Here is a 19926-nt window from a genome sequence, read left to right on the forward strand (position 1 = left end):
TGAATTGCAAGTTTCCTGAGTAGAAGAATTAGGTGATCCCTTTCTATTGGGGATTTATAGAATCCCTTTCTAATGGGGATTTTATGATCTGGTTTTGTGGAGATCTGATTGCCAGTCATTTGCTTCCTTGCTTTAGACCAGGGTTTCTCATCCTTGGAAACTTGAAGCTAGGTGGACTTCAACTCCCAGAATCCCCAGCCAGGAGGATTCTGGGAGTGGAAGTCCACCCGTCTTCAAATGGCCAAGGCTGAGAAACCCTGCTCTAGATATGTTGTCATCAAAAACAGATAAATATGCCAAAATAAATTTGTAGGAGTGCTCTGTAATTTAGTAATTTAGTGCTCTGTCTAAAAATATACTTCTATATAGTAGAAGGGGAACCTTTTATGTCCCCCCATACCCATCTAATGCTCCTATTCCTTCTTTTAGGCTTGTTTTTTATATATACTTTCTGTTTTATTATATATATTTTATATCTTCTAGCTCTCCATCATTTTTTTAGACTCTGAGGTATCTTCTCTGTTTGTAATTGACTGTACCCCACCTTCCTTACGCTGGTCTATGACCGTAATAAAGATTTGATTTAATTTGAATTTATAGGCAACTTTATCTCAGATTTTGAAATGGTGCTGTTTCACATGACTGCTGCAGTCCTAAAGATGTAAACCAGGAGTTAGCGTAATTCTAGGTTTAGTTACAAGAAAGTCAGTTCTACCAAAATCTGGAGGACTTCTTAGGCTGAGGAGGAAAACACTGGTTTAGGATCTGGGCAACAATGTGAAATATTGTTTCTTTTTTTAATAGTTTATTTATTAAAACATTTAAAGAAAGAGAAGAAATAGCTACATAAAAGATTAAAAAAAAGATGGAGGCATAGTGGATAAAGAATAAAAGAGCAGTTAAGTAAAGAGTTGACAACTGCAAAACTTTGAAATTCATGATTCCATTAATTAATTAACTACATGTATATAACTAAGTTCATCCTGTCATCTTAGGAAATAACTAGACATCTCTACAAAACCTCTAAACTTGTCGTTGATATCCCCCCTCTTTATAATCATTTAAAGAGAAAAGAAATAGAAAGAAAAAAAAGGGGGGGGGGGAAGAAACATTGTTGCTGTTGGAGATTCGAATTCAGCAGGTGCTTTTGTTAGAGGCTGGGTTCCTGAGCGTATGCAGAGTGCAATATGAATCCCAAGTAATTAAGTAGCCAAGAGTCTCCTTAAAAAGAAAAAATATTCATTGTACAGTTGCTTTGCACCCAGAATATAGGCTTAGCCCAGCTCCCAACGAACATTAACAGACATTGGTTCTATTTCAGGCCAAAAGCGTGTTACTCTCCCTGTTATGAACTCTCTATTTCCCCTGGTGTGCCAAAAGCTAAATGCAAAAAAGGTGATTTAATTTCCAACAGGTTCACTTTCCAAATGTGGGACCAAGATTCTGACCAAGTCCAAATTCCCTTTGTTATGCATTCGTATATCATTTTATTTCCCCCTCCGGCTTGAAGGCGTTTATGCAAAAGGGCTGCTTTGAACCAACAGAGGTTTCTTGCTCCCTCGACCGCTAGGAGTCAGTTGTGCAAAACGGTGCGTGTAAACCATAACTCACCAACCAATTGCTGCCGTGCTTGTCATTTTCAAATCCATCTGTAGTTGTCCCCCCCTCCTTTAACGTCTCTGTGAGTTGGCTAGATTTTCTTCTCTTTAAAAAGATAGATTTTGTTCGGCCCTGCCGCTGAGTCGTGGCTAGATAAAGGTGGGATTTATTTTTATTTTTTTTAGGGGGAGCTATTTCCTCCAGCACAAAATGAGGAAGAAACTAGCTGCTCCAAGCCAAGTCACTGACACCCCGATGAGAAGATCTACCCGCTTGCAACAGGAGAAAACTGCAGAAAAGGTAGGAAGATCGATCCGCAGATGGGATCCCCGACCGCTGCACTTTAAAGAATCTTGGGCTGCTCAGCTGGGAAAAATTTGCAGTATTCTGAACTGGAATTACAGAACAGATCGTTATATATATAGCCTTATGCTGGTCTACGACCGTAATAAAGATTTGATCCGATCTACATGGCTGTGTTTTAATTAAAAAAAAAATGGTGGCGTCTGCTGGACAGCTCCGTTTGGCCCATTATAAACCATGCTTGGCAAAGATTCCTTCCTGGCTTTTTAGCTGGCTGGAATAATGCAGTTTAGGGTTTTTTTTTCCTATCCCCCCTTTTTAATTTTTATAAATAACTCAAGGCGGCAAACTAAGACTCTTAATACTCCTTCCTCTTCCTATTTTCCTGACAATGACAACCCTGTGAGGTGGGCCAAGCGGAGAGAGAGGGACTGGCCCAAAGTCACCCAGCCGGCTTTCTTGCCTACGGCGGGATTAGAACTCACCGTCTCCTGCTTTGCAGCCTGATGCCTTCACCCCTAGACCAAACTGGCTCTCACCTTTAAAAGTTTAAAAAGTGTCAACACAACTTTTTGTGTTGTGTTGACAATTCAGACACAACTGCATTCCAATTTTTGGTGCCCCAGCTGAGTTTCTCATCCCATCCACCGCGGTTCCCACGGAGTCGCTGGATTTCTCCAGATCTCATTTTGCTAAAGGGAAATTCTTTCAGAAGCGTGCACCCTGTCGAATCCGGAGGCCAAAAATAAGGATGGAGCTGTTCTAGACAACATGGAGGTGGGAGTGAAGAAAAACCAGCAGAGCAAAAAATAACCTTTGTTTAACGGGGCTGCTTTTCATAACTCGTTCCAAGTCAAATCTGAATCCGTGGTTTTAATATATAACTACTCTGAGCATGTTGTTTGGAAGGAAGATAGGGACTGTGTATTATCAAATGGAGGTACAGTCTGAATTTAGTCTGCACATTTTTTTTCCTCTCTATATCTGCGTAAATGAAAGTACCAAAGGCTTGCTTTAAAAAATAAAACATAAGTTTCAGGCAGAGAATCTGGATTCTTTCTGGCAGAATCGGCTGTTCTCTGACCCTTTGCTCTATAATGGATCATCGCCGTGTTATGCAAGGAGGTAAAACATCTTCCTGGTGTTGCTGGAAATCTTTGATTGGACTGGCTAAGGATGATGGGAGTTGCAATCTAACCGCCTTGAAGGACCACAGGGTCTCACCCTTGCATTAAGGCTTGACATGCAGGGATAGCTGAATTTTCTGGCTCTTTCTTTGCCGAGGGCTAAAGTTTAGCAGGGGAGCGCTTAATCCGTGTATAGAGGAAATTCCAGCTCTGAAATTTGGGGCCTTCAGGTAAAAGGATCTTCGGTAGCACAGGGTTTTATATCTGGCCTTTCTCGGTTAGCAAAGCAAAACGCCGTGCAATACATTTTCCAGGACATAAACGCTCCCATTTGTTACAATAAATCTACGTAAGTACATTTGTTGTAGCAAAATGCTGAAGCCATTATGAAAGCATTCCAGTGCTGCTGTGTATTAAACAAGAGCTCTATTTATAACAATCAGTCTTCCCGTTTTGGGCACCTTTTTCTCCCCTCTGCTCGGTGTTGAGGATGAGAAGGGAATCTCTTTTGGGCGGGAAATAGAGTTTTCTGTAGTTCTTCTGTGAGTGACGCCCTGATATCAGCGTGTATCATTTGAACCTTATCAGAGCTCATTTGAAAAGTTGCTTCCTGTCAAATAAACCATACTAGGTTAGCTGGAATGTTAATAGTTTGATCTGGGGAATGTCAGGCAGCCTTTTCAGTAATTGTACCCCTTGTTTGCAATGCTCACTCCATGCTGGGTGTTGATCCTACAATCCTTTCCCAGTGGGAAACCTTTAAAAGTCGTTTCCCAAACCACTTGCGGTTCGAAGAAATTGCTGCTGCTACGTTGAACCAATTCTTGACATCCTCCGGCTGGCACAGCCATTGACCATGCTGGGTTTGGCGATGAGGGTCATTGACATCCCACACACCTAGAAGATATCCGAGGAAGGCTGAATGCTTTTCTTCTGATTGGGCAGCTAGTTTTATTATGACGGCGTAATCATTTTAGGTCCTGCTTTTCTATCGTGATTCTAGTTGCGGCCGTTGTTCTATACGCAGGTAGTTCCCGAATTAAGAACACCCGGTTTAAGGACGACCCATAGTTAAGAACGGAGCCTATTGTAGCCAAATTCGAGTTAAATACATAATGATTTGAGTTAAATACACAATGGTTCGAGTTCATTACCCAATACTACTTATACAGTATTATACAGTAATACTGTTCTGACTTATGGACAAATTCGACTTAAGGACAGACCTTGGGAACGGAACTTTTTCTTAAACTGGGGACTACCTGTAGTTTCTCCTGATAGATAGATAGATAGATAGATAGATAGATAGATAGATAGATAGATAGATAGATAGATAGATAGGCAGGCAGGCAGGCAGGCAGGCAGGCAGGCAGGCAGGCAGGCAGGCAGGCAGGCAGACAGACAGACAGACAGACAGACAGATGTATATTTTCATTCTTTGTGGTTACTTCGTGTTTTTTACCTGCTTTATAAGCTGTCCAGAGCTTACAAGTAAAACGTTATCAGGAAGAACAGAATAATCTTCTCTAGGCAGGCAATGTGCATACTCTGCCATCTTTAGATAAAAGAAGCAGGGACCAGAGATGAAAAAGAGTGACCTTGTTCCACCCGAAAGCGACCCAGCTGGAGTGGACAACATTTGAGCGTAGGGCAGACATTAGCCACCGAACACTGGCTCTGCTTGCAGATAGATTCACTTTCGGTCTTTGGAACAGAAAACTTGGCTCGAGTGGGTGAGGCAGTTTGGGGTGCCCGTTGGGGTTCACGGCGCTGGGCAGGCTGGTCCAATGGCCTATCTTTCTCCAAAGCGCTTCCGTATCTTGCTGTCAAAGGACGGTGGTGGCTGTGTGCGCGTTCCAAGGTGGGGAGAGAGATGGCCTTCACACTCCTATCTCTGCAGCTGCAGAAACATCTGTGTCTTCTCTCTGCAAGGGGAAACTCCCGAGAGAGTTAAATTAACTCGAGTTGCAGCTACGAAGGCAGCCAGCCAACGGCCATGACAGCAGGGTGGTTTTGCGTGTGGGGTGTGTGTGGGGGTGTTTTAAGGTGGCTGAAAAGTTTGCAACTTTCGAACATGCCCCGAAAGTTATTCCTGGAGGCTACGTGTTAGGAAGAAAGACTGTTGGAAGGTTACATCCTTCTTCATCCGAAGTTGTAGTGGAATGTCCTATTTCCTCTGTTTAATCGTTATATATGGGTGCCCTACAGACAATGTATGATATTTAATTGAATGTAAACTGGCCATTTTCTTCTATAAACACTTCCTCCCACGTTTGGCGCGTGACCTTTGAACGTTTTTTCTCTGGAAAAAAATATTGTGAACTTATTGTTCTTGGCCTTGGGCTAATGATCAGCCAAGATCAGCCAGAGGTATTATAGTGTCTGTCCTTCCAGGAAGGGCAAGTCAGGAAACAGACACTGCAAGGATCACAGGTATGGCACCTTTTATTCTTGGATGGCAGAAACTGGGAGGCCTGCCAGAGATTCCCTTTGCCCCCTCTTCTCCCAAACAGAATCAAGGCAGGATTCTCTTGAGTTCCTTTCTCACTCTTTCCCCTTTCCCTGGACTAAATTGTCATTTTTCTCCCTCAACAGCTCCTGAATACAGGTAGTCCCCAGGTTAAGAACGCCCAGTTTAAGGATGACCTGTAGTTAAGAACGGAGCCTATTGTAGCAAAATCTGAGTTAAATCCACAAGGGTTCGAGTTCCTTACACAATACTACTTAGATAGTATTATACAATAATACTGTTCTGGCTTTTGTACAAGTTCAACTTAAGGACAGACCTTGGGAACGGAACTGGTTCTCAAACTGGGGACTCCCTGTACCTTTATCAACATTACAGGTAGTCCTCACTTAACGTCCATAATTGGGACTAGAAAGTCGGTCGCTAAGCGGAGTGGTTATTATGCACAATGTCCCGTGACCATGCCGCTTAGCAACGGCCTTTCCAGCAGTCCCAGTTGCCATTGTTAAATGAGGACTTCATGTGACCACGACTTCCATCTTCCTGCCGGCTTCCCCATTGACTCTGCTTGTAGGAAGCCAGCAGGGAAGGTCACAAATGGCGATCACATAACTGTGGGAGGCTGCGACGGTCGGAAGCGTGGGCCGGTTGCTGAGTGCCCGATTTGCAATCACGTGACCGTGGGGGCACTGTGACAGCCGGAACTACGAGGAGCAGTTGTAAGTCCCATTTGTTCAGCACCATCATAAGTTCAAACAGTTGCTGAACGAGTGGACGTTCAACAAGACTACCTGTATCTCTGTCTTCTTCTATATATAGTAATCTCTAGCATATCTAACTATATTTATATGTGGATAAATTGGTTTACTTGTCATTAATTATCATACCTCCATTTCTAATAGGTGTGATTGATGTCCGTGTGTGTGTTTATGTGTGTGTGTGTATATATATATATATATATATATATATGTGTGTGTGTGTGTGTGTGTGTGTGTGTGTATTCCTGCATAGGAAGTACAGTTGCACCACCCACAGAAGAAGAGTTCCTTTATTTTCTGCCACATTTTTCTAGTGATGAAATAATGTCAGACCATTTCTGATTAAACTCCCATGTGATTTCTGAACAATAATCCAGAGTGAACCTCAGCGTTCCAGAGGAAGTCGAACTGCTGACATTCTCCAGCCTCGAGAAAGCATTAAAGCTTACAAGAAGCAGGTGGATCCCACCAAGGATCCACCAGATCTGCCAGAAGTTCCTTCAGAACCAGAAGCTCAGCTCGATGTCAGACAGCACGTGGAAAAAGAGAAAGTGTTGGTGAGTCTTGAATTAGTGTTACTTCAGAAATTTGGGCTTTACTTCCAAGATATAGCACTGCAGGAAGACCTAGTTGATTCCCAGTCCAGATCCCCTTCCCCTCTCCAAATTAAGGATTGCGCTGAATTCGATGCATGAGATACGCAGAATTATTCCTGTGCGACAGGGATGATCTTGGCCGTATTTGTGAAAAATTGCCAGCCTGGTGTTCCCCTTTCGAGGTGGGAGACCCACAAAATGACGAACAGGAATCAACAATTCTCAGTCTAGGTTGAACCGTTATATAAAGATGGAGTAGATGCCTCTAGGTCTCAAGGTTTGAAAAAGAACAGCCCAAAGTCAATTGACTTGTAAAGGTGGGAGGAAAATGCCTAGGATTTGAACATGGGGCTATCCTATCTATATTGGGTTTGATTCCTGTCTTCTGCAAGAGGTGGATCATCTGCGTATATATGATTTCTTTGAGGTCTGCAATAAAGCAGCTATTCTAGCCTTGTTAAATCGGTGAAACTTTTGTTCTTACGGGATACCCAGTTGAGTTTCTCTGGTGTGGATATTGATTGCCCTATTTAGTTAAATCTAACATATTGGGGCGGGGGGATAAGCCCTGAATATCAGTGGAATTCAGCAGAACACTGCCTCCCCCCCAAAAAAGATGGAGGCCCTCCTGCTTTGTGTCAGTGATTTTTCCTGGTTGTCAGCATACTACTTCAGGAGACCCGAAAGAAGGGGTTTGGTGGTACGTTCAGCGACAATCAGAAGAACGGCAGGGCAATCTGGTGGGGTCTTCATCCTTTCCTCTGCTCCCATTTGGCCAGCTTCCCCCCCAAAAAAATTCACTGTCCCTCAAACCATTTGAGTCCCCCATTAGGGGGAGATGGGCAGAGATCAATGTAATCACTAAATAAATAAATAAATGCATTTTCCTCCCTGGGTCCCTGGAAAGACAGATCTTCTTCCTGCTGGTAGGGAATCACTGGTAGAGATGCCCAGTTTTGTCTGTCTTAAGGAAAAGAAGCAGAAACGGACGTCAGGCCAAACCGAGACATCCATCCATTTTCCCTTTCAGCCCCCCTTTGTGAGGCTGAGGAGACTGGAGTTGAAGGAAGACCCTTCCCCACCACCAGACAGGGGAAAGGAGGTAACGCAGTTGGGCATGCAAAGATCTAGAGCTGTTCCTGAAGCGTTCTGAAGCATGGTCCACCCCGTGCCAGTCAGGGCTTCTGTGCCTTTGCTGCGATGGCGCCACGTTGCACCACCTCGTGGTGGGCAGCATGTAGAAACGGGAAGGTGGGACATATTAAATTCCTAAATAAATAAATTGTTCCGTGCAGGTCCGAATTTCTGCATGGAGGTCTGATCTCTGTTTATCGGCATTTTTGATATCCTGAAATTGCTCTTGCAGTGACCTCCTCTAGTTTTGTCCCTACAATTTTGTGGGGGAATTTGGAAGGTGGGTCTGGTTGAGACATTGCGGCTGTCCCCAACAACCCAGAGAGATGCTGTGGTTCAGTGTGGACTTGAAACCAGCTTTCCTTGGTTCTGGTCCAAAATCCTAACCATGATGCCATCGCATTTAAGGCACAGGAGCCCTGTTACTTGAGAAAATAAACTGGCATTTTTCCACCCATGGGTGTTTGTGGGGAGGCAAAGGAGGGGATGGGGTGTGATGACGTCATTGTGCAAATGATACAACTGATGTTCTAACCTCAGATGCCATGATGTCATGGCAAAGCCATGCCATCTGTACAACAGTGTCATGCTACACAGAGCATCGTTTTGACATTATGGTGGCTTACCACAGACATTGTTGCTTCTATGACCTCATTCCAATTTTTGGGAGAGGGAGGGAGGAACAAGAGAGGAGAAGCTGTGCAAATCTGCAAAGCTAATTCCCTTCAACCCTTCAATTACTTTTCTCAGAAGGGGTCACAACCTTTGCTTGGACGGGCTAAGAACAATAGCCTCCAAGTTTGATTCACTGGGCTGTTTGAATGGTGCTATTTCAGTATAATGATCCAGTTTACTAAGCTAGGGGATAGATAAGTCCTTTCAGTGAGCAAAGTGCTTAGAACTGTACTCTCCTCCAACCAGGATGAGCAGTTTCCAAGCAAGCCATGATATGAAGTGGATTCCAAGCCATATTTATGATTTGACTCAAAAATTAGACCAGCTTTGGACGCCAGCTAAACCAGAAACCCTGGTTTGCAAACCATATCAGCTGGTTTACTCAACACAACCCCAATGTGTTTGAGGGTGTTGTCTGAACCAAGTTCTTAATAATGGAAGATGTCCTGATGAGTTGGTTCACACGAAGGAGGAAGTAAATTCAGTTGTTCATTCCCTTGTTCCATAGCTAGAGAAACCAAATGTTCAGTGGGAGGTGGTAAAGGATCAGCGTGCTCGGCTGCAAGTTCTGGACACCTCGAAGCCACCAAGTGGGAAGGCTGGACATCTGGAGGACCCAACCACACCCAGCCTGGAAAGGCCAGTTGAAACCCGGAGGGAGCCGAGACAGAAGTCCTGGACTGGGATCACCCCAAGAATTAAGGTCCCCCCAATGAAGAAGACAGAGGTTTCCAAGTTGCCATCTAAAGTTATACCAGCACAAGGAATCCGTAAGAAATGGCCCAAGGTACGTTGGGGGTTCTTGGTCCCCAGAACTGAATGATCTCCAACTCCCTCTCTCTTAGGTAGTGTTTCTTAAACTTCTGACTTTCAGGAGCCCTTCCCACTTTGAAAAATTATGGAGGACCCCAAAGATAAATATGGGTGATATTTATCCATATTCCTTGTATTAAAAATCGAAATGGACTTATTTGTGGAATCTTTATTTATTGAATCATGTAAAAATAACAACATTAAGCCCATAAGATATGAACACCGTACTAAATCAACCTGTCTTGTATTCCTCCATGTTTTCTCCTTAGCCCAACCTCTATTCTCTCTTCTTCCTTCTCCTCTTCCTCATCCTGAGCATTAGTTGCTGGTTTGTATGGAAACATGGAATCCCCAACTCTTTCATACTCGGATATGGCCCTTTGACCCTATGGAAAAGTTTTGCAACGCTGTGGAGCGAGGCGGAAGAATGCGATGCGCAGTGCAGGCAAGGGCTCTTCGTTTATTTACATGGCAGAAAGGTGGTTCAGAAGTTGGGCCAAGCTTGGGGCAACTCCAACGCTGCTGAAACCCCTGTCCTTTCTTCTCCCTTCTCTCGTTTCTAGCCTGGTCCTCCTGGAGAGCATCCCAGACACCTTACAGTTTCAACCTCCAAGTCCTCAAAATCCCACCATTTACCAAGCGTGGATGGACCTTCTGTCAGGAGCCAACAGCACCGTAGAGATTGCAGCTTTCTACTTTACCCTACGAGACTCCGATTTACATATGGAGGAGCCTTCTGCAAAGCAGGTCTGTTTCTCATTTGGGTCTCGGGGATAAGATCCATCTCTGTAAGCCCCATGCCGAGAAGTGGGGCAGAGCCAAACAGGTCTTGTGTTCCATCTACAGGTAGATTTTCAGGTTAAAATCTTGGACTAAACTGGAGTTGGTAGTGGTTGAGTATTGATCATTTCAAGTAGGTGACCTCTTGAGCATTTCTTCCTCCTCCCACCATGAAGAATTCATGCTTACCTTTTAAACATAGTTATGATAGTTCTAAATTGCTTGAAAGATGGTTACCAGCAATAACTGGGTTTTAGAAAGCGACTGTTGCAAAACTTACGTCCAGAAAGGCGGCCAGTGTAGATCTTTCTCCAGACATGGCAGGCCTGCTAGTAAACACATACAACACATTGAGTATCAGGATCACCAGACATATTTCCTGTTGATCAGAGATCATCTGGAGTGTGGAGGGTGGAACATCTGTAGAAGGCTGTTGAAAAACTGGAGCATATCCAGAGGAGGGTAACTGGGATGGGACAAAGGCATCTGATGAAAAATGTTTGATGCTGCTCTTCCTGATATAGTGACCACATGCAAAAAGGTATCATTGAATAGCAATTATGGTGATGGTAATCACCGGCCCTTTGTTAGCCTTGTGAGGTAGTCCAGAGAAGAAGCACCACCAGGAGTACTAGCTCCATCTTTACTGTAAGGTTACCTGAACAGAATCTTGCAAGACTGAAAGTATTTCTCCCATCCCTCACTTATACTCTCCTAAAAACTAGGGAGGGTCCTTTCTAAGATGCTTCCCCCACCCCCATCCCTCCTTTGGACTCACATTTCATTGATCTGACTGTTGTCTAGGCTGCAGATCTTCCTTCTGTCTCCCAAGGTCATTCCCCATACCATTCCCCTCCTTGACTGCTGCCTTAAAATGATTATTTCCAAACAAGATTCTTGCAGAGTCTTCTTTAGCAAGATTTATGGAGATGAATCCCAGGAATTCCAGGACTGAGCAATTTCCCATTTAGAACCTGTAGGCCCCATAGTGCATTAGGGCAGGGACTTTTTAATTCTCTTCCTTTGATCCAGCAAAGAGGCAGGTCTCCTCACTGATAAGGGGAAAGCTTGCCGCAGACTGTCTTACAGCAGTCTTCTGAATCTTTATCTGCCTGGAAATTAACTCTTGCAACAGTAGTAAGTCCAACCAGGCTCGAAGATCTTGGAATGCTATTTGTTCAGGGTGGAGCGAGGAGAATTGAGATGCAGAAATAAATGGCATACCCTCAGAATGGGCTTGGTTGGCATCTCTTTGCCTAGGAGCAGGCCACCTGAGTGTCACTGCTTTGTATCGTTCTGCAGGGCCTAGATGTGTTCAATTTGCTACGCAGCCTGCCTTCACGGGGGGTAAAGCTCGAGATCGCCGTGAATAGCCCTCAGTCGTCCGAGGATGACACAGATGAATTGGTCCGTCACGGTAAGGTGTCTACAAAGGATACGGAGGTTCTTTCTTCCCCATGGTGGCTATTTGCAAGAAATCCTCTTGATCTTCCTTTTAAGCCGTGAAAGTCCCCACACTTACGACCGCAGGTTTCACAAGTTCATTTCCTCCTCCGTGGAGGAAGAGCTTGTCCATCTTTGGATCAGATTTCTTGGAAAGAATGATGTGGAATTGTAATATTATGATGGAGGAAGAGGGAAATGAACCTGATAGGCATAAAAAATAGGAGCTTTGTCATTTCTCATTTGAAATTATTAGCTGCCCAGCTCCGATGATCTCTGGGCGGCGTACCAAACTAGAGCAAACATAAAAACAGAGCTTGGTTGAATGGTGTCCTTAATAGAATCTAAGCCCCTATTTTATACATTTCAATTTTTATTTATTCATTATAGTTTGGCTCAGAAGTAAAATGACAGAGACTCTCTCAGCTCCAGCTTTTGCTGCTGGGGCACTGATCCTACAAACAAACGTGTGTGTGTGCGGACGCGCATGTGCCTCTATCTGTATCTCCGTTGCAAATTTCTCCTCCACTAGGAAGTTTCTAGTTAGCCTTGGTAAAACTGTGGTCAGTGGCTCAACCTCCTTGTTCTAACATGGGGGGAACAATGCTACATCCATAATCATTGCAGAACGATTGATTGATTGATGAATTATACATTGCTTCAGTCGCAGTGACTCTAGGAAGATACAAAAGCAACAGCTGCAGCCCATGCAATATAACCAAACATCTATAATAATCTTACGCAATAAAAGAAAACCAATATATAATTCTGGTTTTAAAAATTGCAAATCACGTATCATTCCTGGCACGAGAAGTCTAGAAGACTCAGTCCCAAAAGCTGTTTGAAACAGGCGAGTTCTAGAAGGCCATCAGAGGGATAGTGGAGAAGTGTTTGACAGCGATCGATACGAATAAAAACACCCCGTAAAATTGCCGGGAAAGTGGAAGAAGATCTGGGGCGTTTGGTGGTGCAAGCGGTAAGGACAGATTTGTCTTACGTCTTGCTCCCCAGGTGCAGATGTGCGGTATGTAAATATGACCCAGCTGACAGGCGGGATCGTGCACACCAAATTATGGGTGGTGGATCGGAAGCACATCTACATCGGGAGTGCCAACATGGACTGGCGTTCGCTCACTAAGGTACCTCCGTTGGACAGGGTGGTGCAGGTCAACAGGGGAAGCCTCTCTTCCGTAAGGAGGTAAGGCGATCGGTGAGGAGGCAGGTCTCTTCGATGATAACGGGGAACCGTACTGCTGGCTGGATCTGCTGGATCTGGATCCCTCGTGGGGAATCAACCCTTACAGCTGGGGTCATTCTGGAGGTGTCAGTCTCTGAGGAAGGGTCGGTAAAGCTGGAGGGTCTCCCCTAGGATGCTAACCTGATTCTTTTGATCCTAGGTGAAGGAGCTGGGAGTTGTGTTGTACAATTGCAGCTGTCTGGCGAAGGATCTGCACAGGATCTTCGCTATGTACCAAGCGTTGGGCAAGGAGGGGGCCTCCATCCCTACCACGTGGCCCAGAAAATTTGCCGCCGAGTCCAGCCTGGAGGAGCCTCGGAAGCTGCAACTCAACGGGGTAGAGGCACGGGTCTACATTTCTGTAAGTGCATTTTGGTTAAAGTGGTTTAGGACAGGGCCTCTCCAACTCGGGGATCCGACTCCTAGACATCCCCAGCCTGCCTAGCCTGGAGGAGAATGATAGGAGTTGGGAGCCCCACATCTGGAGGGGCAGGCTGGAGACAAGATCAGGAAGGCAGGAATATAACGAGTTGGCTATTCCAACTTGATATCTTTGCCACCTCCTCAGTCTGCATGCCCCAGCATTTTTTGACATAGTCTAGCAACCACTTTTGGGCACAGACCAGCAGCCGATCGCGAACTACAGGCCACTACCCTCAAAATAACCTAAGTTTCTAGTCCTCATGGCTCAGGTAGCTTTCATCCGATTTAGAATGCTGGGAATTGGATCTGGGATTTTCTGCCTAGGGGCAAGTGTGGGTCAAATAAGCTGTGATCCCCTCTTAGGTTTAGCGCTTGAGGTGTGTCCAATCACTTTTCTCTTTTGGGTGTTTTTCAAATGAGGTGGACTTTAACTGCTCTGGTGGCCCCTAAAACTCAGGCCCCTGAGTTGGTGGGGAGCTGGAAAGAACCTAGACCCTGAATTGGACAGAGAAACACCCAAAACCTTTGCAAAGTGGCTTTTTCGCCCCCCACTCCCCCTACGAATCCCAAGTAAATCAGGCAAAGCGAAAAGCATTTATTAAGGGGGCGGTCGAGTCTTTATGTAGGATACCAAAACAAATGATACGCACATTTGACCGATGTGATGCGTCAGAAAGCCATAAAAGACATTCATGTGCGATAAAGGCTTTGCTTTGTTAGAGGCAAGAAAAGACAGACACCTTTAAAATATGTTGCATCTCCTCCTTTTCCACCCGGCTTTGCTCCTTTAACATTTGCAACTTCCAGCGAGGATTTCAGAATCTGTAGTTTGGTTGCTGAAAAGGCTAGTTTTTGTACATCAAAGGACATGGTTCTGCCTCCAAGGAAAAACACGGTTTCCTGATCTTGAAAAGGAGGCATGGATGGGGATTATTAAAGGGCTAATAATAAAGCCTGCCATTTTACGTAAAATATCTAAAACCACTTTCCTCCGGCTGGGGTTTTTCAAATGTGGTCGGTTGTGTACACCCCAAATCTCCCTGGCCTGGATCTCCCAAGATCACCTACGTGGAGCAGGTGATGTAGCAGGTAGAAATGCGTGGTCTGTTTTTATACTTTGCAACATTCTCATTTTTGCACGCAGAGCTCCCCCCCGGTGCTGTGCTCCGCCGGCCGTACGTCTGACCTCACCGCCATTCTGAGCACCATCGAAGACGCAGAGAAATTCATCTATATTTCTGTGATGGATTACGAACCACAGTGTTTATTCTGCAAAACTGAAAGGTGAGGTCAGCGCGGCCCGTTTTTTATTGTTTTTGCAAATGTACGTGGCTGCCCGTCTCATGTAACGTGGCTCTGGGCGGCGAACGAACACGGCAACGATTACAGCAAGGCGACCCATCTTAAAACACTGAAACATCAATAAAAATTGAAAACCTAAAAAGCCAAGATTACGGGAGAATAACAGTCACCTAACATCATACAGCCACCTCATAGGCTTCCCATGGAATATATATATTCTAGCCTTTCCCTACAGCTAACGTTCAAGTTGCTGTATGAAAACTGGACTTGGTGGTGCCCAACCAGCTCTTAAAATGCGCATGTGGTATAGACAAAGATGAAAATCAATCTTTATTAAGGTCATTAACCAGCAGGCAATATCACTTGCCAATATCCTAATTTATAAACCCACCCCATTTAAATCCCAGTTGAAAAACCCACCGGAAGCTTTATGAATATACGATAATACAACATGGTTTTAAGCAGAAATTATGTCAGGAGCTGCATTTCAAAAAGTGGGTAGGCCCAGCCCAAATGCCCCAAATGTGGCCTAAAAGCTATTAAAATTAAATTAATTCAGCACTTCGGATAGGATTGCTTGTTTTTCAAAATATTCCCCCTTCGGTCTCGGCATAAATTACAATTGGACTCACAGATGTGGTTTAGAGAGAGTTGTGCCTGTGGACCTGAGCAAGGATTTTCAAATTTTCAGGCTGAGGAACCCTGTTAGTTAAAAAAAAAAAAAAAGAATTTCCCAGGATCCCTGAAAGAGAGACAAAACTAGCGATAGAAAATCGGCTATGTTTGAGTGAACTTTTTTTCCCCTTAATCTCTCACGGAACCAGACCAAGTTCCACAGAACCCAGTTTCACTAGATTACACCCTCCTGGTGTCCACCCAGATGTACCTCAACAGATGTTCTCCAAAGTGATCTCAAGACACCAGAATTTGAGAGAAGGAAAGACAGGGAGAGGATCATGGATATTATAAGGGCAAGCGGCTACCTTGTGGGGCACTGTGCTCTTGGCCCCTTCCTTCTCATAATCGTGCCCTTGTCAATAAACCAGATTAAGGAATCTACTCCAGAGGAAGACTAAAACTAACTTTATTCAGATGGGCTCGAATAACAGAATCTTGCAAGTCTATGCTGTGCCTCCTTCCCCTTCTTATACTCCCGTGAATTAGGGAGGTGTCTGTCTGATCCACCTCCAGATGGTATCTGGACATTCTGGACTTAAAAACGCTTCAGCCCCATTTGCCTAGATCGCGGATCCTGCGGATCTCCATCAAGGTCATCGTCCTGACTCTCTACCCCCGCTCTGCTTTTCAAGGTTCTGGCCCGTCATCGACAACGCGTTACGGACCGCAGCCTGCGACAAACGAGTGACGGTGCGTCTTCTCATCGGCTGTTGGCAACATTCGCGGCAAAACATGTTCGTCTTCCTGGAGTCCCTCATAGTCCTGAGAAGGAAGCCCCTCCATTGCCCCATCGACGTGGTGAGTCTTTTGTTTGTCTTGGATTTCGTTCCTGAGTTTTGCAAAGGTGTTGCAACTGAGAACGCAGGATAACAAATGGTGAAGGAAGGTCGATCTGGCTTTGGGAAGGAGGAAGGAATGATTGAAATGTTAAGGGGGGACTTTCAGGAAAGGTTTCATAGTCCAAATGATTGATTGATTATGCGCCATTGAGTCAGTGTCGACTCCTAGCGACCACATAGATAGATTTTCTTCAGAAGGATCTGTCCCTAACCTGGTCTTTCAGGTCCTTTTTTTTTTTACTAAGAAACCACATGGATAGAAAATATAAAATGGTTGGACGAGAGGGAGATACATTTTATTCTTTGTTTTTCCTTTTCAGAAACTCTTTGTGGTGCCCACAGAAGGGGAACAAATTCCTTATACCTACGTTAACCACAACAAGTACATGGTGACTGATCGGGTGGCTTACATTGGTACGTAGCTCATGCCTGAATCTAGTTTCTCCATTTATGGCTGGTAGAAGCCGGTACTGGAAGTTAGGTGGTAGAAGCCGGTACTGGAAGTTAGGTGGTCTTATCTACAAATTATTTGTTGAGAAAACTCCAGGATTTAGACAGGAAATTTCTAAGCCTCCTTCTGTCCTTGTATGCATCTAAATTCTTGAATAACCGCCACCGTCAAGGTCAGTGTTCCTCAACCTTGGCAACTTTAAGATGTGTGGACTTCAACTCCCAGGATTCCCCAGCCAGTTGAAGTCTACACATCCTAAAGTTGCCAAGGTTGAGAAACACTGGTCTAGGTAGTGTACAGATTGGTTTAAAACACATTATATGAAATAAAACATCAGAGATATACAACATGGTATCAGGGATTGTGCTTAAAAGCATCAGTGATAATAAGAACATATACAGCACCCACACAAGAATAACCAAGAAATCCTATTAGTTAATAAACTGCAATCCAATTTACGGATTGTGGTAATGGCTGTGTGGTTTGCAGACTTTGCATCTTATGCTAAACTATAAACCATAGTTTACCAGGCCCGATTGGCTTGGTTTGCGCAACACGGCCTACATCTCATGGCTTAGTGTGATGAGGGAGCACGACCAGAATTTTACAATTTGCATTTTACTTTGTGAAGTGAGGAGCCCCTAATGTAGGGTAAGCAGTAGGTGAGCGTGGGTGCCAATGGGCCTACCGATTCTTCTCTGATTCCTACTAAGCCCTCAACTTTTAAAAAGAAATCAAATAGAAAGCCAGTGTGTTTGAAAGCAAAGCATCAGGACCGAACACATTTCTTTGCAACAAAATCTTTGCATCTTGCAAACCTTCTTTTTGGTTGGTGGGGAGCATCCTAGTAGCTCATTTTCTTTCTATCAGGGAGTGACAGACCATGCTCAGCAGGGAGCCATTTTGTGAGTGTGCTCATCACAGATTCTCAGAAACCCCAAACAGTTTCTTAACCTTGCTTTATAGTGGGTTGCAAATGACATATAAATGGATGCTCTTTCTCTTTTGTTCTCCATCTGCAGGTACGTCCAACTGGTCTGAAGATTATTTTCTCCACACCACCGGCGTTGGGCTGATCGTCAACCAGAGCGACGTGGCACCCGAAGCCCAAAGTTACACCTTGCGTCAGCAGCTGGTGGAGGTTTTCCTTCGAGACTGGGAATCTTCATACATTCTCCCGCTCGAAAACCACTGGAAATGCATGGAGATGTGAAGAGAATGAGGGGTCTCGCTTGAAGAATCAGTCTGAAGCCCAACCTCACTCAAACCCTTGGTCATGGAAGTCTTCCTTTAAACATCCTGTGTTTAAAAGCTTTTAGTATGCTTTCAGGAAAAAATTGGGGCTGCTTGCATTGTTAATCTACTGCCTCTCTGTGTTCACAAACTCTCAGCAGAACAGGGCCAGGATAGGGACATCTGTCGCTGATAATCCTTCTGAACTCCAAGAAGCTCCAGGAGCTGAAGAACCAAGTTAGGGACAGATCATCATGGAGAAAATCTTATATATGTGGTTGCTAAGAGTCGACAATGACTTGATGGCCCTCAATCAATCCATCCATCAATCCAAGATTCGTAGTGTCCAAAATCCAGGTGGGAACCTACGGTCCTCCAGCTGCACGCTGGCCAACGGTGAGGGACACTGGAAGCCCATAGAGACCTACCTTTTGCATAGCAGCCCAAAATACCAGCGTGGAGCTGAACTCAGGTGGGGAAAGAGGGGGAAGGGGCTTGTAGATCTTTCTCAGCATGGAGGGAAGCGAGACATCTCAACTGCCCGCCTTGCGTTTTGAATGGGGAGATGTTTTACTTCTCTGGTAGACCAGAGATCTGATTCATGCCACAGCACTGAAGCAGCATTTTGATAAGATGGGGAGTGGTCTGGAAGGAAGGTGGCCCCAGGATCCATTTTTTTCTCAGGCTTGGAAGACTGGGGGGAAAATAGGACCTTTTCCTTGGGGCCTATTTTGGGGAGATTTGGCATTGGGGGGCCATTTCTGGAATGGGAATGCCCAAGGAGATCACCCTCTTTGACCCATTGGCATAATACGAGTCCAAATCTGGTATCTTTTGGGCAAACTTTTAAGTAAAATCCAAGCGTTCTTCAGTGTTGGTGTTCATGGGGGCAGAGGAAAGAACGAATTAAACATCTCAGTTCCTTTGACAGCTCTTTCAAATTTGGATGCTGGTCTGAAGACCAGTCGGTGCTATTACCAAGGTATGCAATGGCACTCTCAGTCTCTTTTCTTGCACTCCCCCTGCTTGCTTCACTGAATTTTCAATGTACAATTGCCAAAGCTTAGCCGCATTTTGAGACCAGAGATACACAACAATTGTAGTACTCCAAAGCTTTGGGGGAGGGAGAGGAAAATACTGACCACCCTGCTTTGGGGGGATTATAATCCTGCTCCCAGTGGTCGTCTTCTTCCCCTGAAAAAATATTCTTTAAATTCTCTATTTCTTTTTGGAAACTTGAAAGAGCGCTTCTGATTTACTGCTCCTGAAGTTTGTCGAGCAACTTACACAGAACAACCTTCCTACGGGTATTTTCCTTCCAGGGACACAATTGTGTGGTGCGTGTGTAAATATATACATATTTTTAGCAGTCCAGCGGTGGATTTCACTTCCTTTTGTTGAATAGCTTTGATAAAGAACCGGGACCAGTGATGAATTGATGAGCGGGGAAAACCAAAACTCCAATATCTGGGCTGCGATACCCCACCAGACCACTAGAGGGCGGCAGAGGCATCCAGTGGATTTAAGTGCGCTTTGGTGCCCTCTAGTGGCTGTCTCTGAGTCCTGCAGCCCAGAAATGATATTCTGATTATTTCTTATTGCCAAGTTCTATTGAAATCTCTTTTTGGAAACTCAGGGATTCTGTTTGAGATGGGGAATTACGTGCCTTAATCTGTATGTGCTATAAGCAATGGAAAGGACATAGCTTGGCAGAGTTTATTTTTGATAAGTCAAAGCATTTTTATAATAAATAGGTTTTAAATCTTGTTTGCCTGTGTTCTTATTGTACTCCATCTAACTTAATTCAGACATTCCATCCAGTTTGGTTGTGATTATTATTATTATTATTGCTATTTATTTCAGTCTACCAGATAGTTCTGATTGGATTTGGTACTGCATTTTGACCTATTATTATTATAATTATAATATTATACAGTATTAATAATTATTATATTATTATTTATTTTTATTTATTTATCAAATTTGTCACTGCCCATCTCATGAAATGACTCTGGGCAGTTTACAGCAAGATAAAAATTCATTAAAATACACTAATTATTAATTACTA

At 44.3% G+C, this 19926-nt stretch overlaps 1 protein-coding gene across 3 annotated transcripts; it reads left to right on the forward strand.

Annotated features, from left to right (window-relative positions):
- The first annotated feature begins 1622 nt into the window (after positions 1-1622).
- LOC103067734 (5'-3' exonuclease PLD3-like) lies at positions 1623-19607 on the forward strand. 3 transcript variants are annotated; one of them, XM_025175674.2, is made up of 14 exons: positions 1623-1681; positions 1785-1899; positions 6632-6811; positions 7881-7952; positions 9168-9446; positions 9742-9917; positions 10036-10219; positions 11555-11669; positions 12707-12834; positions 13093-13293; positions 14500-14639; positions 15968-16133; positions 16495-16588; positions 17648-19607. In XM_025175674.2, the coding sequence occupies exons 2-14, from the start codon at positions 1810-1812 to the stop codon at positions 17836-17838; spliced, it is 2016 nt and encodes a 671-aa protein (XP_025031442.2). In that variant the 5' UTR covers positions 1623-1681; positions 1785-1809; the 3' UTR covers positions 17839-19607. The 3 variants fall into 3 exon arrangements, with proteins under 3 accessions (XP_025031442.2, XP_007442263.2, XP_025031443.2); XM_007442201.4 differs by having other exon boundaries at positions 1647-1899; XM_025175675.2 differs by lacking the exon at positions 7881-7952 and having other exon boundaries at positions 1647-1899.
- Positions 19608-19926: the final 319 nt, after the last annotated feature.

The sequence above is a fragment of the Python bivittatus genome, unplaced genomic scaffold (assembly GCF_059951505.1).
Source record: "Python bivittatus isolate LINGU-HERP-01145 unplaced genomic scaffold, Pbiv_v1 ctg000180_np1212, whole genome shotgun sequence".
NCBI lineage: Eukaryota > Metazoa > Chordata > Lepidosauria > Squamata > Pythonidae > Python > Python bivittatus.